The sequence below is a fragment of the Acomys russatus genome, chromosome X, assembly GCF_903995435.1.
Source record: "Acomys russatus chromosome X, mAcoRus1.1, whole genome shotgun sequence".
In the NCBI taxonomy this organism is placed as follows: domain Eukaryota; kingdom Metazoa; phylum Chordata; class Mammalia; order Rodentia; family Muridae; genus Acomys; species Acomys russatus.
Genome location: NC_067169.1, coordinates 31792372 through 31815036, shown reverse-complemented (window position 1 = coordinate 31815036; position 22665 = coordinate 31792372). Strand labels below are relative to the sequence as shown.

Sequence of the window (22665 nt, the reverse complement as noted above, 5' to 3'; positions counted from 1 at the left end):
GCTGGCGTTAAAAGCACATGCCACCATGCCTGGCTTCTTCATTTTGCTTACTTTTGTGTTCATCTGCGGTGTATGTGGGTGCACATGCACATACATGTGTGCCCATGTGTATTTGAGAATCCATGGAAGCTAGGAGTCTACATTGGTTATCTTCCCCAGTTGCTCATCATCTTATAATTTGAGACAGGGTCTCCCAGAACCTGTAGCTCATTAGTTTGGGTAGACTGGCTGGCTAGCAAGCTCCAGGGATCTGTCTGGCTCCTCCCCCCACCTTCCTGTCTGAATGCTGGGGTTACAGGCACACGGTGCTGTGTTCAGCTTTATTTATTTATTTATTTTTAAAGATTTATTTATTTATTATGTATACATTTATTATGTACCCCTGCAGGTCAGAAGAGGGCATCAGATCATATTACAGATGGTTGTGAGCCACCATGTGGTTGCTGGGAATTGAACTCAGTACCTCTGGAGGAGCAGCCAATGCTCTCAACCACTGAGCCATCTCTCCAGCCCCTGTGTACAGCTTTATTCATGTGCTGTGAAGCCAAATTCAAGTCCTCATGCTTGCCTGGCAGTCACGTTATTGACTGAATCACTTACCCCTGTTCATATTTGCTAAGACAGTGTTTCTTCATGTATTTCAAGCCAGCTTTGCATTTAAGTATGTAATCCACATTGGCCTAGAATTTATAGCAATTTCCCAGCCTCATCCAGCTCCCTAAGTACTGAGATTACAGATGTGTGTCACCATGTTTTTCTCCTGCTGTTGCTGCTGCTGCTCTTTCTCCCTGTCCCTCCCTCCCTCCCTCCCTCCCTCCTTTCCGCCTCTCCTCCCTCCCTCCCTTCTTCCCTTTCTCCTCCTTCCTTCTCTTTTCCCTCCTCTGCTCTCCTCTTTCTTTCTGTTTTTTTTTTTTTTTTTTTTTTTAAAGACAGGATCTTGGTATGTCTAGTCTGGTCTCAAACCACTTCTACCTTAGACTGTTTTTCTTTTCGAGTATTTTTTTCCATTTTGGTGTCTTATGGACAGTGAGCACTTATGTTCTGCTAAGCTTCTGATTCTATATAACTTTTCTTTTGCTAGTTTGAATTCTCATGTAGCCCAGGCTGTCCTCACACTTGCTCTGTGGTTGAAATGACCTTGAACTCCTGATCCTTCTCTCGTCTCCCAGGTCCTGGGGTTACAGGGTATGAGCCATCATGCCTAGCTTCATTTTACAGACGTTCAAGGTCATGTTTGGATATATTGTTAATTATAGGTCAGCCTGTGATACATAAGACCCTGTTTTTAAAAAAAGTCCTGAGCTTTTTATGAGTATCCTCCCCTCTCCATACAATGTAGCTCTGGCTGGCCTCAAACTGGTAGTGGTCCCTTTGCCTCTGCCTTTTGAGTGCTGGCATTACAGGTGTGTTCCTTTAATCCTGGCTGGCAAGTCTCTAGTTCTTCTGAGCATTTTGCCTGATCATGGAGTAGATGCTCAAATGCTGGTGACGTCATCTTAAAATCTATTTGATAGCCTTCTGGCCTTTGATCTGATTTTTAACCTTGAGTGGGTTAAGGTGAATTTATGTTAAAGTGAAATTCTTTAAGCAACCTTATTGGAAACACATTGTTGACGTTGAAGGATTGCACCACCAGAAACCTTCATTCAGGTACTAGTGTATTAGAAAGCCAGCATGTTTTAATACTAGCCCTTTACTTTCAGTAGTACCAACCCTGCAAGAAGACTGTTCAAATACGTGTAGGTGTGTGTAGGTTTGTAGTTGTATGTAGAGAGGGAGATGGAAAAAGCATTTGAGAGTTCTCCTTATTTCAGCCAATCCAGCAACGCAAGCAGAAATGGATGGCCGTCAGCCTTGCTCATCACAGGGTTTGAGTATTTTCTTCCAACTAGAACTATTGGTAGAAATATCCTTACTTTTTTCTTCTGTGGTCTATGTTTTAGATAATTCATTTTCTTTATTGTGAACATTCTACCTTATGTTTATGTATCGCGTGTGTGTCTGCATATGTGTTCCCCAATGTGCATGCCAGGGCATGCCTGTGTAGGTCAGAGGAAAAGTTGTGGGAATCAGTTCTCTCTACCTTGTAGGTCCTGGGGATTGACCAGAGACCATCAGGCCCAGAGACCATCAGGCTTGGTGACAAGTGTCTTCACCCGCTGAGCCATCTTGCCAGCCCTTTCTACCTGCTTATGAGTTCTTTGTCACTGCCTCTGTCCTTTGAAAAAATTTTTAAAACTTTATTTTATTTTGTTTTTTTAAACTTTATTTTTATGTGTGTGTGGTTTCCCTGTTTGTATGGCTGGAGCATGCTTATGCAGTGCCCTCAGAGGCCGGAAAAGGGAACCCCTGGGAGCAGAGTTACAAGGTGTTGTCAACAGCCATGTAGGCTGGGAATTGAACCTGCGTCCTCTGGAAGAGCAGCCAGTGCTTTTAACCACTGAGCCATCTCTCTAGCTTTCTCTCTGTCTCTCTTCCCCCCTTGCCCCTCCACTTCCCCTCTCTATCCTCCCTCTCCTTCCTCTCTCTTTTTGAGACTGAATCTCACTGTAGCGAAAGCTGGCCTGGAACTCACAATTTAGGCCAGGTAGGTCTCAAATTCAAGGCAATCCTTCTGCCTCAGTTTCTCTTTGTTACTATGCCTGGATTTTTTTTTTGAGATAGGATATATGTACTCCAATCTAGTCTTGAACCTGTGATCCTGCTGCCTTAGTCTCCCCAATGCTGGGATTAGAGATATGTCTCACCAGACCAGGCTTTTTTAATAAATATCCTAAAATTTCATTCACTTTAAGTGTATAACTTAATGATTTTAAGCATTTAAAGATTTCTGTTCTTCTGAAAGCATTAAGCTTCAGTTCTTATCCTCTGTCTATTAAAATTCTTTCTAGAGCTGGGGATGGTGGCGCACACCTTTAATTGCAGCCCTCAAGAGGCAAAGGCAGGCAGATCTCTGAGTTTGAGGCCAGCCTGGTCTACAGAACAACAAGTTCTAGGGAAGCCAGGGCTCCACAGAGAAACCCTGTCTTAAAAAAAATCAAAACAAAACAAAATTATTTCTAATCCACGTGTGGTAGCTCCTGTTACATGTTTAAGGCCAGCCTGGGCTGTGTAGAAGTCTAGACCAGCCTGGGCTACAGTGTGAAACTCAGAAAGTAATTAATTACATAGTTTAGTTGGTTGTTATGGTACATACCTTTAATTCCAGCACTTGGGAGACAGAGGTAACTTGGGAGACACTGTAACTGTAGTGACTATGTAACTAAAAATTATTTTACTTAAGGAACAAGAAAATGTCAGTGATTTGTGTGCTATGGGAGATGTTTGGTCTTTTGTGTCTTATCTTTGTTTTCCACCCTTAGCTGGGAGGCACCATTGGAGACATCGAAGGAATGGCATTTGTGGAAGCATTCCGACAATTCCAGTTTAAAGTCAAAAGAGAGAATTTCTATAACATTCACGTCAGCCTTGTGCCACAGGTGGGTTTTTTCCAGAGAAGTACGTGGATAGTTTTCCACTGACATTTATATGACCTACATTTGAAACTCATGACCCAGAAGTTAGATATCCAGTGGCGCTGATGGGGTCTCATTTCTTTTTAGCCCAGTGCTACTGGAGAACAAAAAACAAAACCTACACAAAACAGTGTCCGCGCGCTGAGGGGGTTGGGCTTATCTCCGGATCTGGTGAGTTAAGCACCGTGGGTAAGTTTGTCTGTAAGTTCTTTTGGAGTAGGACCTCCATGTCACAAGCTCTAACACCGATGGCTTCTTTCTATTTTTGGTTTTGGTACTGGGGATGGAACATAAGGTCTCACACATAGTAAGCATGTGTTTTGCCTTTGAGCTATACTCCTAGGACCTTAATCTTTAACCACTCATCTGAGGCATTTGTCCCTCTCAAATGTTCCTATGACAGTAAACGTTTTGTATCTGGCAGCCAGGAAAAGATAATTTCTTTATCCTTAAGCTGGCTCCATTGATAGCAGGTCAGATACAATGCCCTGTCACTTATAAGGTTCCTGGCTCCTTCAGAGTGAATGTGATACCTTGGGATTTTCCTGTTGACCCTTCAAGGCCTGGCTTTCTTTGCCTTAAGTTTTAGTCTGTGACGCACTCCTCACGTGTTCTTGTAATAGGTAATCCAGTTGCAGTCATCAGCTTGTCACAGGGAGACAAATAGGGGTTCACAAAGCAACTGCCTATTTCTATAAGTAAGAATTTATAGCGGGATGGTGTTGGTTCATGTCTTTAGTCCCAGTCCATGGAGGGAGAGGCAGGTGAATCTCTGTGAGTCTGAGGCCAGCCTTGGTCTACAGGACCAGGACAGCCAAGGCTACACAAAGAAAACCTGTTTGAAAAAAACAGAAAAAGAAAGGAGAGTTCATGGACACACAGCTACTCATTTGTTTAATGTAGCTGTTTTGGCACAGAACCCTGAGTGCCTTAACTTGGGAGACTAAGATGTTTCCTAAGTGGCCCTGTAGTGAAAGCTTGTCAACTCCTGATCCAGGTCTCCTTCTGTTTAGTGAAACAGCCCATTAGAGCTTTAACTGTTCATCGGAGACATTTTGATGTTCTGAGCTATTTCTGGTAGATTTCTGTTGAACTTAGTGAGACATGCTTATGCTAGTGATCAGAAGAATGCCCAGAGTGAATAAGTGCATTCTTGGTCTAGTCTCTTGTAGGAAAATAAAAAAAAATATATATATATATCTTTCTGACAATGAATTGGGCAATTTGATTAGACCTGTTCCATTTTACTGACCCATGATAACTGCATTCACAGATTGTCTGCCGTAGTTCAGCACCCATTGAGATGGCTGTGAAAGAGAAGATTTCTATGTTTTGTCACGTGAAACCTGAACAGGTTGGTGCTTGGTGCTCTTTCGATTAATTTTTGTTGTTGTTGTTGTTTGTTTTGTTTTTCGAGACAGGGTTTCTCTGGGTAGTTCTGGCTGCCCTGGACTTGCTCTGTAGACCAGGCTGTCTTGAACTCACAGAGATCTGCCTGTCTCTGCCTCCCTGAATGCTGGGATTGTAAGTGTGTACCACTGTGACTGGCTTAGATTAAAATGTATTTATTCATTCATCCATTTGTGTGTGTGTGCTTCTGCTGTGACCGATGCATGTGTGGAAGCCAGAGGACAACTTTGTGAATAGAATCCATTCTCTCCTACCTTTACGTTGGTTCCAAAGATCAAAATCAGGTTGTGAGGATATGTGGCAAGTGCCTTTACTCACTGAGCCGCTGGGTCTCATGTAACCCAGGCTGACCTTGAATTCCTGATTCTCCTACATCCATGTGCTGAGAACACAATCATGAGCCACCGCTTGAAGCTCAGGGAGGGCATTTTAGCTCAGCGAAACTTCTAGTGAGAGAACTCTTTGCTACCTCCAGCATTTGCTTTTTTTCTTTCAACGGGACATTTATTCCTTCTCCCTTGTGCCTGCAGGTGCTGATGCATGTCCCCCGCCCCCCCCACCCCCTGCCCTGCTTCTGCTCTTCCTCTGTTGGGGAGGAGGCCAAGGAATCACACCCCACTCACTCCTTCCGATTTCTCTGGAAGGACTGGCTGCTCAATTTGAAAGGCTTCTTGAAAGAGAATTTCTTCTTGGGGGTCTCCTTGGGGGCCACCTCCCACTTGGCCTTAGCTTTCTGACTAGGGGTTGCTAGCTCGATGTCATCACCCGTAGCTCCAGCTGCCTCATCTGTTCTGTTCCTTCACCCTTGGGGGTTAAGTCTCCATTGCTTTTCTCCTGTCCATTGGCCTTCTGGGGATGGGGAGAGGCATCTGCTGCCTCCTCGGAGGTCAGGTCACCCTGGGGAGCCTTGGAGCTCTGGCTGCCCATGATGGGTGTCTGCTGGGGGCGCCCGAAGCTGCCCTGCACTCGCCTCTAGCATTTTTTCCATCCTGTATCTTGCTGTGACACTGCTTTTGTTTGTTTCTCTTTTGTACCTGATACAACTTAACACACGTTAAACCACACAAGTGTGCTGACATTTCAAGCTATGTTTTCTGTTCATGTAAGTGGCCCAGCTTATTTGATTGTTCTAGAAATTACCATAATAAAAAAAAAGAAATTACCATAATATAGGCTTTGGCCCTCTGTTCTGCAGGACTTCCAACCTGGATATTCCCATATTTAGATTTTCTTTGTCTTTCTAGCTCTTGTTCCCAATAAGCCTAGGTTATGAGGGCTTGCAGTTAGCTACAGTTTATAAAGAGTGGTGTGACTGGGGCTCAGGAACAGGGTGAGGCTTGCTAGAGACCCTCTATGTGAGCTCTGGACTCTCTGAAGTCTCACGGCTGCTTGATGGGGTGTCTGTGCTTGGGGAGTGGCCTGAGAGTGAGCCCTTTACTCAAGCCTTCCCAGCCTGAACTGCTTTGAGCAGATGGGGCTTGGCTCTCTGTGTGTGTTCCCTTAATGTCTTTTTTTTCTTTTTTCTTTTTTTCCTTTTTTTCCCCCTTAATGTCTTAGCCACTTTGTTTTGACTTGGTTGTTTGGTGTAGCTAGCACTTTGCATGTGGGTTAAGCAATACAGCCTTGTTTCCAGAATAGAAGAAATTAAATAAAGCATTTTACATTGGGTTGCTGAGAGCTTGGAGAAGAAGGAAGGTAGAGTTCCAGCTGTGGCCATTGAGGGCCTAAGGCCTGTAACAGTGATCCCAGTTCTTTTAAAGATTTATTTTAAGTTGTATATGTATGTGTGTGGCTTTGCTCAAGTGAACACAGATGCCCAAAGAGGATGTGGGTGTTGGATCCCCTGAAGCTGAGTTATATGTGGTTGTGAGATGAGGTGGGTGCTGGGAATTGAACGCAGGTCCTCTGCAAGAGCTGTATGTACTCTTAACTGCTGAGCTACCTCTTCAGCTCCAGGGATCCAGTCTTGTTTATTCTTTCTTTTCTTTGAGACAAGGTTTCTTATAGCTCAAGCTGGCTTCAAACTCTCTATGTAACTAAGGATGACTTTGAACTCCTGATCCTCCTCCTCCTACCTCTCCATGGTATGTGTCACAGCTTTATGATGATGGATAAGTAAATAACTCCATGCTTTCTACATGTGGAAGTTGCAGTTGCCTATAGATTTAGTGTTTTCTTATGTGTATGGATGCATGTTTGCATGTATGTATGCACATCATATATATGCCTAGTGCCCAGAAAGGGCAGAAGATGGTTGTAAGATACAGTTGTGAGCTTCCATTCAGGTCCTGGGAATCAAAATTGGGTCCTTTGGAAGAGCAACAGCTTTTGAGCCCTTTTTTTTGAGACAAGGCCACTGTAGTCTAGACCAGGCTGGCATCAATCTCATGATCCTCCTGCCTCAGCCTCCTGAGTGCTGTGATAACAGATGAGTGTCTCAGATTTAGGTAGTTTTGTTTTGTTTTGAGAATGGGTGTCATATCTCCCAGGCTAGACTCACAATTGCTGAGATTATAGAAACCCACCTCCATTCCTGCCACTTTTATTTTTTGGTGTTGCTGCTATTGCTAGAAAAGCCCTGCCACACTGAGCTTCCTCCTCCCCCAAGATTTAGCTTTGATGAGTAATTGGGATGAAAGTACATATTGGCGACATTTTGGCACTTGGACCTGCCTTGTTACATGCACAGTGATGCCCTATAGTTGGAGTAGCAAGTTGGCAATATTCAGAACTCTTGACTTTATAGCTGTGGGCTTGGGAAAAGCAAACCCAGAGTTGGCAGACCATTTTTGGCATTTATTTAGGATTTGGCAGATCCTTAAATGCCTACAAATAACCTCTTTCATGCTCTTGAGAGTATGTTAAAGCCATTAGGTTAAGTGAAAAACACTCACAGCGTAAATGGAGTCTTTAACAGATGTGATTGATTTCCCTCTGGTCAATGTGCCCTTGTAAATTTACCCAAGAGAAGGGAACAGGGAACAAGGTGATAGACATCAGGTGAAAGCAGCTGGAATACCAATCTCATACATATCTGTACAAGACAAGGTCTGTTTAAGCATGGTGTTTCTGAGGCCACACTGGGCAGTACACATAAGCTATGTCAGTTCACTACCTTAAAAACAGTTTTTTTTTGAGACAGAGTTTTCTGTAGCCCATGCTGGTCTTCCCTTTGTTACATAGAGGAGGGTGACCTTGAGTTTCTGATATTTCTGCCTTAAGCTCCCACAAATGCTAGGATTTCAGGCATTCACGACTATACCCAGCTTAATTTTTTTGTTCTTTCTATTATGTTTGTGTGTGAGAATGTGTTTTGGGTGTACTTGTGCCATAGTACCCATGATAGGATCCAACTCAGGTGACCAGGCATGGTGCTAAGCTCCTTTATCAAGTACACACACACACACACACACACACACACACACACACACACACAGAATTTTTTTCTCATGTAGCCAAGGCTGACCTTGAACTTGATCATCTTGCCTCTGCCTTCAAAGTGTGTGAGTTACATGCGTGTGCCACCACACCTTGCTTTATACTGAGTCCTGACACTGACTACCCAGAGTATCAAACTCCACCGACTTAAGGGCCCAGTCCCTTACAAGAGTGCCCTCCACTTCAGATACCTGTCATGAGTTTCCGATGGCCTTGAGGTACCACCCCTGTTCCTGCCAGCTGACTACAGTTTTGGAGCTTGCATAGACTTCTCAAATTTGATAGTTATTAAGCGACCCAGAGGGCTCAGCAAAGTGCTTTGTTGGCAAGTCCTACTTTATAATAAAGGATGCAAATGGTCTGGGAGGCTTCCAAGCCAGGGAGCTTTTGTTCTTGTTGGATCAGGATGTCTCCCTCCTCATAGCTCAGTATAGTCAGCAAGTGGAAAGTTCCCCTGAGCATTGTTCTCTGGTTTGTTTTCATATTTTTACATGTACTTATGCGTATATGCTTGTGTGTGTGTGTGTGTGTGTGTGTGTGTGTGTGTGTGTAGTATGCTACAGTATGTGCATGGTCAGAGGACCTCTCCTTCCACCGTGTGGATTCCAGGGATTGAACTCAAGTTATCAGGCTTGACAGCAAGTACCTGTAGCTGCTGAGAGACCCCATCGCTGCTCAACCCCCTTCCTACTAGTTTTATACTCAGGGTCTGAGTAGCCTAGCCTACATAATGGATGCTGGCCTTGACCCTCCTGCTTCTGCCTCCCAGGTGCTGGAATTAGAGGTTTGTGCCAGCATGCTTTCCACAGATATTTAACAAGCAAAAACCAAACCCCAAACAAACTAAGCAGGGTCTCATTAGCCTTGTCTGGCCTCGAACCAGACCAGACCTTCTTCTGTTTCCTGCGTGCTGGAACTAAAGGTGTAGGTTACCACACCTGCCTTCTCCAGAGGTGTTTATTTGTTTATTTTCTGTGTTGGACTGTTTTGTTTGCATGTACACCAGTGCACCATGTGTGTGCCTGGTCCCTCAGAGACCCTGAGACTAGAGTTACATGATGGTTATGAGCTGCCATGTGGATGCTAGGAATTGAACCCAAGTCCTCTGGAAGAGCAGATCTTTCTCCAGCCTCATTTCCAGAATTTTTATTGGAGTGTTTGTATGGGGGGCATGGTTATTGGACTATTCAGCCATGTGTTTGAGCTCAGCCTCCAGCCTCCTTCCCCTCTCTAGATGTTAGTTGGTGGTCCTCTAATCACTTGCTTGGGTTTTTCCCCCGTGACTATTTGGAAAATTGTTTGTGTGTTTGTTTGTTTACTTCACATCCTGATTGCAGCTCCCTTCTCTCCTTGCAGTCCCTCTGGTCCACCTCTCCACCATTCTCACCTCTTCCCCTCAGAGAACGGGGAGATTCCCATGGGTACCAACCCACCCTGGCACATTAAGTCACTACAGAACTTGGTGCCTCCTCTCCCACTGAAGACAAAGCAGTCCAGTTAGGGGAACAGAATCCAAAGGGAAGCATCAGAGGCAGAAAGGGGGCCCCCCTCCAGTTGTTGGGGGATCCACATGAAGTTTTTCCAGGACCACCAGCAAACGTATCAGTTGCCTAGCAAAGAATCTTGTGCCAAACAGGAGTTTGAGGGTCTTTTGAAGCTTTGTGCCAGAAACTGGGGACTAAGACCAGGGACAGTCCTCTCTCATGATTTGCAAGGGATTGGTGGTCCTGTGACTCGACAGGAATGTCGGATTCCTCCAGTGCTTAAGTCCCTAAAAGAAAATGGCACAGGGCTGGGTGCTTGCTGCTAAGCCTTACAACATGAGTTCCAGTTCTCATGACTGATAATGGTGGAAGGAGAGAACTCTGTAAGTGGTCCTCTGACCTCCAAACACTGTGCATGCTCTCTGTCTCTCTCAAGAAACAAAACAACATACCAAAAACAGGTGCAGTACTTGTATATAACCTGTGACATTCTCCTGAATACTATGTCATTAGATGACTTACACCAGTGCAATGTCAAAATGATAGAAACAGTTATATGGTATCGTCTAGGGGAAAGTGTATGGACGTGTTCCGTACAGATTTGTTGTTCCCTGAATGTCTTTGATCCATATTTGGTTGAATCTGCCAATGTGAAACTGACAGATAAATATATATGATATATTACCTATCTCTCACATATATGTACATATATAATATACTATTTTATCTGTCTATATTTTATCATATCCATTCTTTCAGGGTATAATAATGAATTCAGAGGTCTATAATTAAAGTAACCTTGTGCTAATTCTGACTCTTGTTTAAGTTACTGGGTTTTCTTTTTCTTCTTTCCCTTCTTACATTTCTATTGTTTTCCTTTTTTAGGGGAGGAGGAGAGGAGTTTCGAGACAGGGTTTCTCTCTGTAGTCCTGGCTGTCCTGAAATTTGCTCTATAGATCAGGCTGGCCTCAAACTTAGAGATCTGCCTCCTGAGTGCTGGGATTAAAGGCATGTGCCATCACTGCCCAGCTTGCCTGCCTGCTTTCCTTCCTTTGTTCCTTCTTTCCTTCCTCAGGTTGTCAGGCTTGGTGGCAAGTGCCTTTACCAGCTGAGCCATCTCATCAGCTCTTTTTCTTTCTTATTGTTTTTTTTTTTTTTTTAGATTTTGAGACAGGGTCTCTTTGTGTAATACTAGCTGCCTTGGAACTCATTCTGTAGACCAGCATGGCCTTGAACTCACAGAGATCTGCCTGCTTCTGCCTTCCAAGTGCTGGGATTAAAAGACATGGGCCACCACTGTTTAACTGGTTGTTCTTTTTTTCATGTAGTCCAGGCTAACTTTGAATTTGTTGTGTAGCTGAGGATGATCTTGAACTGCTAATCCTCGTGTCCTTACTTCCCAAGTGCTAAGATTACTGGTGTGTGCCACCATGCTTGATTTTATGTGGTACTGGGAGTCAAACCCAAGGTCCTCATGGATGCCATGCAAGCAGAGGCAGGTGGATCACTGTGAGTTGGAAGCCAGTCTGGTCTACAAAGTAAGTCCAGAATAGCCAAGGCTACACAAAGAAACCCTGTTTAGAAAAACAAAACAAAATAAAACAAACAAAAAGATAAAAAAGAAAATAAAAAAGAAATACTCTGTTAAAAGCAGCTTAGGGGAAAAGGTTTTTTGGTTTTTTGTTTTTAACTTCTGGTTCCAGGTTATGTTATAGTCTGTCATTTTGGGGAGGTTAAGGCAGAAAGAATTTGAAGCAGCTAGTCACATCACACTCACACTCCAGAACAGAGAGAAATGCACTCATACATATGTGCCTACTGATCAGCTCACTCTCTCTTCTTTTATATAGTCTAGCACCTAAACCCAGAGAATAGAGCCATCCAGTTTTAAGATGGATTTTCCTGGGTCAGTTAATGAAATGAAGAAATTCCAAGCCAGCTGTGGTAGTGTATGCCTTTAATCCCAGCACTCAGTAGGCAGAGGCAGGTGGATCTCTGTGAATTTGGAGTCAACCCTAATATACACAGTGATTTCCAAACCAGCCAGGGCTGCATAGTGAGATCTTGTCTTTAAAAAAAAAACCCCAGGGGCCTGGAGAGATGGCTCAGAGGCTAAGAGCACTGGCTCTTCTTCCAGAGGTCCTGAGTTCAGTTCCCAGCAGCTACATGGTGGCTCACAGCCATCCATAATGAGATCTGATGCCCTCTTCTGGCCTACTGGCTCACATGCAGGCAGACTGTATAAATAATAAATAAATAAATCATTTTTAAAAAGGTCTCCTCTACAAGAAGAACATCATGATGGGTGGATCGGGGCTCAGGGGGGTCTGCTCAAACTATGGCACCAGCCAAGAACAATATGTGCAGTAAACATCGAACCCCTACTCTGATCTAGCCAATGGACAGGACATTCTCCACAGTTATGTGGAGAGCTGGGACTGACTCTGACATGAACTCTGGTGTCCCATATTTGACCACCTCCCCTTGGTGAGGGAGCCTGGTAGCACTCAAAGAAAGAATAAGCAGGCTACCAAGATGAGACTTGATAGCCTATGACCATATAGTGGGAGAGGAGGTCCCCCTCGGTTATAGTCATAGGGGAGGGGAATAAGGTGAAAGCGAGAGGGAGGGAGGGATGGGAGGATATAAGTGACGGGATAACAATTGAGATGTAATATGAATAAATTAATAAAAGTAAAATAGAAAAATAAAAAATAAACAAAAAATAAAAATTAAAAAGGTCCCCAATAGACATGCTCAAAGGCTGATTTGATCTACACAATTCTTACTGGAGACTCTCCCCAGGTGACTGTAGATTGCAGGTTATAGAAAGTTGACAGTTAAAACTAAACATCATTGCTCCCTTTCTCCTTCCCTTCCTTCTCTTCCTTGCTGAAATTATATTTTGCTGTATACCTGAGGCTGGCCTTGAATTTCTTATGGTCCTCCTGTTTCAGCTTCCTGGGAAGCTGGAACTAATCTTGCACCCCAAGGTACAGATTTCTAGGTTTTCTTATTTCAGTATAAACTGTCTCTTGAATTTTGTCTTATTCCAGTGGTGTACTAAGAAAGATGTTTAATTATCCTTGATCAGGTCATCTGTATCCATGATGTTTCTTCCATCTACCGGGTGCCTCTCCTTTTGGAGGAGCAAGGTGTGACTAAATATTTTAAAGAGAGATTGGACCTGCCCATCAGTGACTGTTCAACTAATTTGCTTTTCAAGTGGAAAACCATGGCTGACAGGTACGTGAAAGGAATTCTTTATGTAGAAAAAAAATTTTTTAAAAACATACATAGGACTTCTAAAAAATCTTTTCCTAATTCTTTCCAGACTTTCTCAGTCTTTATAAATGCATAGGAAAATAGGTCTGCGGGATCACAGATGACCACACTGCAGCTTCTGGTTTTACATGGGTTTGAACTGAGTTCCTCATGCTTTTTGTGGCTAGTGCTTCCAGAATGAGTTACCACACTGGTAATTCCTAGGCTTGGAGGTAGAAGTAAGGCCTACTTTAGAGGATCAGTATGGCCTGTGAAGAATTTGTGTGTGTGTGTGTGTGTGTGTGTGTGTGTGTTTTCTGTTGGCTATATCTGGATCTGTTGCCAAAATGAGATCTTAATCCCTACAATCCCTAAACCAATTTCTGAAACACGGCCTATGTGTGTCTCTATAGTTGATTTGAGATGAACTTGCTTTCTGTTATCAGGAATTTAATTCGTGATCACCAGTGTCATCAGCATCATTATCACCATCAGCATAATTTTGTGGTATTGAGGATTGAACCCAGGGCCTCATACATGCTAGGCAATTGCTTTACCACTTATGGTCACACACAGCTGTGAATTCTATGGCGCAAGATCAAACTAAGCAGAGAGCTAAAGGTTTGACAGCCTTTTCTCAGGTCCTTTATTTATTGCCCTTCCTTGGAAATCTTATCTTTCCTATTATTTTTAGTCTCTTAGTTTTTCTTTTTTCTCTCCACCCAGCCTAGTTTTTGGTTCTGTGTTTTGAATTTTATTTATTTATTTATTTATTTTGAGGCAGTGTTTCACTGTGTTGCTCTGACTAGCCTGGAACTTGCTATGTGGACCAGAGAGGTCTCAAACTCACAGAGACCCCTGCCTGCTTCTGCCTCCTGCATGTTATCACATCTATCTTAGTTTTTATTTTTGAGGTGTGATCTCATGTATCCCAGGCTGTCCTTGAACTCACTGGTCAGGTGTGATCTTGAACTTCTCTGATCATCCTGTCTTCACTTCCTGAGATCTAGGACTGATGATAGGTGTGTTGTCACCATGCCCATTTTTACTTGGTGCTGAGGAGCAGCAAACTAAGGGCTTCTACCATGCAAGGCAAGCACTCTACCAACTGAGTGGTATCCTGGCACCCAGCCTGGTTTTGTTTTTGCATGTATATAATATATATAGTTTTGCATGTGTGTGGGCATGTATGCATGTGTGTACATGCATGTGGAGTTCTAAGATTGACATCAGGTATCATCCTCAGTATCGCCACCCTGTATATTGACACTGGTCTCTTGCCAATTCTGGAGCTTGCCTGGCTAACCAGCCTGTCCTGGGGAACTCACCTCTACCTGTCTTGCCCTAGGTTTACAGCCAGGTCACTACACCCATTTTGCATTTTCATGAGTTTTCACGATTGCAAGTGTTTCATCCACTAACCTACATCCCCACCTCTCAGTCTGTGTTTGATACTGTTTCTTGCCTGCACTGCAGATGGAGATGTGAAAGGGGGCTACCTCCTTATGGCAACATTTTGCCTCGTTTGGAGCAAGAACTTCCTTCAAAGCTCTACAACATTATCTACATCCCTAATATATGATCACCATATTTTTCATGTTCTTGGAACAGATTTCCTGACAAAAAGCAACACTATAATTGTGACATGTGATTGAGTGTCTTTTGTAGAATGGAATTTTCTCATTAAAATGATCTAAATGGCTTGTAATATTTTAAATAGTTCTCTTAACACTATTCTTCAGACATGTCACAAATAACCAGACTTTAGTAGGCCAGCTGGGAATGTGACAGTTTTAAATGTAGACAACTTTGAATGCATTTTCTTATACAATGTCACCTTACAAACATACCAGAATGTTTTCTGTTGACAAGTACGTTGCCATATTCTTATATAATGCCACCTTATAAGCTAATTGAAAAACAACTCAGAGTTTATGAGACAGCTTTTTATTTTTTTTTGTTTTGATGCTTTGAAGTTTTTCTCTCATAAACTCTTGGGATTTATATTTGCACTTGCTAATGTAAGCCAATATTGAGGATTCTTACGGCTTCTAAACAAACTTTGTTTCTTAATTTGTGTGCATGCACGCATATACATTTGGACCACTGTGTACATGTGGAGACAGAGGACAGATTCTGAGGTGTCTCCTGTCTCCACCTCCTATCTCCTCATAGGACTCTTGGGGTTACAGGTGTGTGTCACCATGCCTAGCTTTTTATATGGTTTCTGGAGATAAGAATTCAGGTTCTCATCCTTATGTGTTAAGTGCTTCACAAACTGAGCCATCTTCCCAGATCTTCTTGTACTTTTTGAAGTCTTTTTTTTTTTTTTTTGGTTTTTCGAGACAGGGTTTCTCTGTGTTAGCCTTGGCTGTTCTGGACTCTCTGTGTAGACCAGGCTGGCCTTGAACTCACAAAGATCCACCTGCCTCTGCCTCCTGAGTGCTGGGATTAAAGGCGTGCGCCACCATGTCTGGCTTGCAATCCTTTTGATGACCAGATTTTGGCATGTTGAGGGAGAGATTGGCATCAAGTACACTGAGTGTCTTCTCTGTGCCTACAGTTCTGAAAAGTACCATGGAATAAGAGCAGTGGCTACATTGTTGCTTGTGATATGTCATAGTGTACATATGGACTTTGAACTTGTTTTCCCTCTCAGGTATGAAAGATTGCAGAAAATATGCTCCATAGCCCTGGTTGGTAAATACACCAAACTCAGAGACTGCTATGCCTCTGTGTTCAAAGCGCTAGAGCACTCAGCCTTGGCCATCAACCACAAGTTGAATCTGATGGTGAGTCTCAGCCTGCTCTTCCCGCTATTTCTTTCTTTTATTTCTACTTACGTGTATGTGTATCTGTGTCTCTGTGTGGGTATGTACATGTGAGTGTGAGTGCACAAGGGAGGCCAGAAGCATTAGCTCTCCTGGGAACTGGAGATACAGGTGGTTGTGAGCCACTTGACATGAGGGCTAGGAACCCAGCATTACATGCTTTCAACTGCTAAACCATATCTCTGGCCCTCTTCTAGTCTTTTTTATTTTTAGTTTTTGGTTTTTTGAGACAGGGTTTCTCTGTGTAACCTTGGCTGTCCTGGACTCACTTTGTAGACCAGGCTGGCCTCGAACTCACGGTGATCCACCTACCTCTGCCTCCCGAGTGCTGGGATTAAAGGTGTGTGCCACCATGCCTGGCCCCTCTTCTAGTCTTAAGAGGCAGGTTGGGTTGGGTTGTGGCTCAGTGCTGGAGTGCTCACTTAGCATGACCAAGGCCCTGACTTCCATTCCCTGCACTGCTTATATTGGTGGCTTCCTTATAGTTTCAGAGGGTTGGTTCATTATCATTTCCAGCTTGGTGCTGGAGAAGTAGCTGAGAGCTCACATCTTATTCATAAGTTGCAGGCAGAGACAAGAACATTGGGCCTGGCGTGGGCTTTTCAAATCTCATCCCCACCTCCATGACGCACCTCCTCCAATAAGACCACACCTCTTAGCTTTCTTAAATAGTTCCATTAACTAGGGACCAAGCATTCAGGCATATGAGCCTATGGAGGCCATTCTCCTTCAAACTACCATAGTTGGAGATGTGACTTAGTTCTGGAGTGCTACTTAGCATGATCAAGGCTCTGAGTTCCATCCTCAGCACCACAAAACAAATAGACACAATTTATACATTCCCAAAGAGGCAGATTGTGATGAAGCGCTCTTTAGTCCAACTGCTATATGGAAAGTTGATCAGAAGGACTGACAGGGCTCAACATACAGTCCTAGCCACATGTAAGATTTATGATAGCCAGAGAACACAAAGGAAAACTGGCAACTGGAAGAGTGCTATGGGATGGAGTCTGGGGAAAGGAAAGTGCAAGCTTCCCAGAGGCCTTCCCAACATGGAGTCTCATGGATTCAGCTGGAAGTCCTCCAGTGATGATGACCTGTGATAACATGTGTAAAGTGCTCTCTACTAGGAAGCTTTGTGAGATTCGGTGCCCAGGTCATTTCTTTTCCTTCTCTCCCTCTTCTTCTCCCCTTATACATTGTGGTACTATGATTGAACCTAGGACCACATGTATTAGGCAAATGCTGTATCATTAAGCTATATTTCTAACCATGTTTTAGTTTTATATTTTGATATAGAGCTTTTCCAAGTTGACCAGGCTGTCCTTGAATTCACTCTGTACCCTATAACATCCTCTGGGAAGAGTGAGTTCTCTCAAGAAGGCTTCCTAGCTACCATTAACAGCTTGTAATTCTCAGGGAGGGTTATGGCTTTGAGACAGGGGCTTGGAATTCTGGCTGGCCTGAAACTTCCTCTGTAGATCCAATATGTAGACCTCTAACTTGCAGTATCCTTCTGTCTCTCTGCTTCTTGGGTTCTGGCACCATAAACATGGACTACCACACTTCACAATCCTCTCTTAGTTTTAAAAATATTTTTGGAAGCTGTACATGGTGGTGCACGCCTTTAATCCTAGCACTTGGGAGGCATAGGCAGGCAGATCACTGTGAGTTCGAGGCCAGCCTGGTCTACAAAGTGAGTCCAGGACAGCCAGGACTGTTATGCAGAGAAAACCCTGCCTCAACACCCCTCCTCCCAAAAATACCCAAAAATGGTTTTGGAAATTGGACACGGTGGCGCACGCCTTTAATCCCTGCACTTGGGAGGCAGAGGCAGGTGGATCTCTGTGAGTTTGAGGCCAGCCTGGTCTACAGAGTGAATTCCAGGACAGCCAAGGCTACACAGTGAAACCCTGTCTTGAAAAAACAAAATGAAATGTTTTTGGGTACTGGATGTTGAACTCAGGGCCTTGCGAAGGCTTTGCCACTAAGCTGTACCCTTAGTCCCTATCCTTGTCACAGACATGAGGAGAAGCCATAGAGATTTTGTCTGACAAAGTTCCAGAGACCTCTGATGGTCCAGCATGGTCTCTAGACATCCAGAGCAGCTGCTGAGGCTTTGCTTGACAAAATTCCGAAGATCTCCAGCTGATTACCACTGCCCCTAAATGTTATATAATATCCAGGTATAATTTTGTCTAAAAATCTGCCTTTTTCTCCTAAAACTGTGTTTTTCTCTTTATCTCTCAACCCTAAGGAAATTCATACCGGGAAAACTTTTTCCCACAGAGTGTTGAAAAGCTTGAGACAATGATAGAGTTTTTCCGCTCTGACTGTGAGCACCCAAACTGCATGAAAGTTTAGACCGAGACATAACAGTACCTGACTAGATGCTGTTACCTGTAGAAATGTTTCTTTAGAATCTGCTTTGAGAGCACTAGAAGGTGGAGTGTCATGCTTTCCAGATATTTTACAATGGAGGACCCCTTGGCAGTTAGCCTAGGATTGGATAGCTTACCTGTTGGGCCTGGGAGTAAGTCAAGGTTTTTTTTGTTTCTGTTTCTTTCTTTCTTCTTTTAAGAGAACCTTTAGCTCAAGATATGTTGCTATGACAATCATGTAAACACAGTGGCTTTAGTCTAGGGAAATTTATGATTAAACTTTCCCAAGTATTGTTTAAGGAATAATGATCAGGTTATGCTGACCATTGCTTGGAAATGGATTGATTTTTGCTGTATGCTTTATTGTAGGTTATACAGAACTGTTTGTATTTCTTTGTTAGATTGTTCCCTTGTTTTGTTGATTCTTTTTTTGGGGGGGAGGAGTTTCAAAATAGGGTTTCTCTTTGTAGCCCTGACTGTCCTACATTTGCTTTGTAGACCAGGCTAGCCTTGAACTCACAAAGATCCACCTGCCTCTGCCTCCTGAGTGCTGGGATTAAAGGCATCTGTCACCACCACCACCACCACCACCAGGCTGCTTTGTTGATTCTTGAATGCCCTATTGATTGTCAAAGATGAGAAAAATCATGATGTAATCTATAATGAAAAAAAATTGAACTTCATTTTAATAAAATACTGGGGTTGGCCCAAGGAGAACGGCAAGCAAGTAACAGACATGAGAGAGTAAGCTAGCATGAGATGGAACAGCACGAGAGATAGATAGATGGGGAAGCAAGCAAGAAGAGAGGTAGAAAGATCGGTAAGAGCAAGAAGGGAGGTAGGAAGATGGGTGACAACAAGCAAGAAGAGAGACATAAAAGTAAGAGAACAGCAAGGAGTCAGATAACATGCAGGACAGAGAGACAGAGACACAGAAAATAAAGTTCTCCTGGTCTTTGAGACCTTCAGCTTGTACCACATATGCTAAGCCTCTGAGTATTTCTTTTTCCTCTGTTCCTTAACCTCTCCTCTACAACTAGCTAGTTGTTCAACCAAAGGTTGATCTCCCTTAACCAGCTGTTCACTGCCTGCTCAATTCTCCCTACCATGGATCCACCTCTCTTCTCTCTACTGTTCCTGGAGCTGGTCTGTGGGAGCAGCATACCCTAATTACTTCATTTTTATCTTTATTAATTAGGTATTTTTCTCTCTTTCATTTCCCTGTAAGCAAGGGCTCTACTGGTAAGCTCTACTAGCCCTCAATTATTGCATAACTGTGTTGGATAGCTCTAGTATTCTTGAGTGTTTATTTTCTTAAATGTTCCTTTAGCCTGCTGGGTTTTTGATGATGTGGTTTTGTTTTGTTTCGGTTTGCTTTTTCAGTACATAGACTCCATCGACCTGGAGCCAGTCACCAAAGCTGAAGATCCTGTGAAATTCCATGAAGCTTGGCAGAAGCTGTGCCTAGCTGAGTGAGTACAAGGCCTGTCCACATGAGGAGGATAATGTCATTGTGCTTTCTCTATAATTAGTCCATTGTTCCGGTGGCTAGATTTTGTACATTTGGAATAGTTAGTAGTCCGGGTGGTCTTTACAGGTGGTTGTGCAGCATTCATGCCACATTGTATTCATGTGTGCCCAAGAGCTCAGGTGACTTGAGCAGTAGAAGTGGTTTTCTTTTGAGAGTATAGGGGCAGCATTAGAAGGAAAGAGTGTTGGTTTTACTGCAGGATGCAGTGGTGACTATTACACATATAAATTTAAGTACAAGCAGGACCTGTCTCTGATTTTCTTTTCTTTTCCATATGCTTTCTAATTTATTTTTATTGTTACAATTAATCATTGAAATAGGGTCTTGTGAGCCCAGGCTGGCCGGGAAATTATGTAGCTTAGGATGACTTTGAACTCCCAATTATCCTGCCTCCACCTCCTAAATGTATCCCCAGCCCTTTCCCATGCTTTAGTTCTCCTCTTCCCCTTCTCTCTTCTTTCCATAAGTGTTTGAGAGAAGCCTGGGGCAGCACTGGATCTTGAGGATCCCATGACCTTCCTGGATTCCCCCTTGAACTTTTGAGTCTTTGCTCTAGCCCAAACATTTTCATTTACCTTTAACTTAATTGGGAGTTGCAATCTTAGGCTTTTTTCCCCCCACTTTAACTCTTTCTGATGATGTAAGAGAGCTGAAAGTTTTTATATAGTAGTTAGGAAAGAACTTCAACCCAGGTAGGTGTGATGGTACATACCTGTCGTCCCAATGCTTGGGAGGTTGAGATATTGTCATTTGAGACAGATGTCATTGTATAGTCCAGGCTGACCTGGAAGTCTGAATCCTCCTGCCTCAGCCTCTGGAATGCTGGGATTACAAGTGTGTATCATTCCACACAGGTCTCAGTGTAGTCTTTGGTCTGGGTTTTGATTAACTGGTGTAGAATCTTGTTGCTTAGCCATAGTCATCTAGCAACTTCGACTGCTAGAACTTATAGCAATCCTCCTGTCTTTATCTTCTGAGTGTAGAGTTAATCGACATGAACTACCATAACTGGCTTGCAGTGCATTTTTTCATTGAGTTGAATTTTTCAATTGCTATACTCAGAAGCTGTGAAGACCTTTCAGAAAATATATATTAGAGGCAGTTGTGAGAAATTATCTTAAGTCCCTATAAGGTTAAGCTTCAAAGATGTTTAATTATGAAATCTATTCTAAAAATAGACCTCAGGCATTCGTTAGTGATTGTCCCAAGCGTTGAGTTTGGGAACATTGAATATAATGGATGAAAACACAAGTTTTAAAAATAAAAGTAGTAGTGTGGGCTGGTGAGATGGATTTGTAGGTGAAAGTTCTTGCTGCCAAGCCTGACAACTTGTGTTCAATCCCTAGCACTCACACAGCAGAAAGGGAGAACCAATTGTCACAAGATGTTCTCTGACTTTCACATACTCACTGTGGCATGCATTTCTGTATATACACAGGCACACCTGGACACACACACACACACACACACACACACACACACACACACTAATTAAGTAAAAATATTTAAAAATGGTGGATGTCAACTTTACTTTCATTTTGTATTGATTTCAGTGGTATTCTTGTGCCCGGAGGCTTTGGAATCCGAGGAACACTGGGAAAACTCCAGGCAATTTCTTGGGCAAGGACAAAGAAGATTCCATTTCTGGGTAAAAACTTTTTTTTATTGCTCCTATGAGTTTTAAGTTTTTTTTTTCAGTGCTTGGAGCTGAGTCTAGGAATTTAAGGGTACATGTAAGGCATCTTAATAGGTAACATGTAGTAAAGTTTGTTCTTCTGAAGGTGTGAACTCAGTTTTGAAAATCAGACACCAAATCATTTCATTTTCTACAGGGCTTACAAACTGAAAGTGGCTCCTAGCTTGCTTTTGTAAATAAAGTTTTATTGTAACACAGCCACCCAATTTGTTTTGTATATTGCTCATGGCTGCAGAGTTGAAGAAGATCCAATTTATTACTTAGTTTATATATAAAAAGAATTTATCGGGGCCTGGAGAGATGGCTTAGAGGTTAAGAGCACTGGCTGCTCTTCCAAAAGTCCTGAGTTTAATTCCCAGCACTCACATGGTGGCTCACAATTATCTATAATGAGATCTGGTGCTCTCTTCTGGCCTGCAGGCATACTGTAAACATGATAAATAAATCTTTTTTAAAAAGCAAAACCAAACCAAACCAAACCAACAACAGCAAAAACACACTTGTCTCTGAGTAACAAAAAGCTGGAAGAAGTTTGTCTCTATTTTCTTCTTACTAGTCCTCTTAGCATTTCCAGCAAAGCCATTCAACAGAACTCTGTAATAACCTTTCTGTATGAAAAAGAAGTACTTAAGCCAGATGTGGTGGTACATGCCTTAGGCAGAGTTCTGGAGGCAGAGGCAAATGGCTCTCTGAGTTCAAGGCTAGCCTGGTTTACAGAGTGAGTTCCAGGACAGCCAGGGCTATACAGAGAAACCTTGTCTCAAACAAACAAACAAACAAACAAGCAAACTAACAAAGAGAGATGGGGTCTTACTGTCTTATTGTGTTGTCTAGGCTGACCTTGAGCTTCTTGGTTCAAGCTCTCCTGCTTTAGCACCCCAAATACTGGGACTACACGCCCGTGTCATACCACTATACCTTGCACAGAGGCAGATCTATTGAATGATCTTGCTTAAGCTGCAAAGCCTAGTTTCTGTAATAGTAAGGCCAGAGGACACGGGACCTGGAAGAGCTAAAGGCAGCTCTGCTGCTGGAGATTCAGATGGGGAGGGCATGGAAGCCCAGTCTCCTCATTATTCTGGGGGGCTTATGAGCTTATTTGTTCTCTTTTACTA

General features: G+C 43.0%; 1 protein-coding gene across 1 annotated transcript in view; it reads left to right on the top strand.

The window, feature by feature from the left end:
- Ctps2 (CTP synthase 2) overlaps window positions 1–22665 on the top strand; it is a 126218-nt gene that overhangs the window by 12063 nt on the left and 91490 nt on the right. The window contains exons 5-11 of the mRNA XM_051142354.1: window positions 3363–3479; window positions 3603–3686; window positions 4789–4869; window positions 12942–13093; window positions 15771–15903; window positions 19707–19795; window positions 21408–21502. Coding sequence (XP_050998311.1) covers window positions 3363–3479; window positions 3603–3686; window positions 4789–4869; window positions 12942–13093; window positions 15771–15903; window positions 19707–19795; window positions 21408–21502 — 751 coding nt within the window. The remainder of the gene's footprint in view (window positions 1–3362; window positions 3480–3602; window positions 3687–4788; window positions 4870–12941; window positions 13094–15770; window positions 15904–19706; window positions 19796–21407; window positions 21503–22665) is intronic.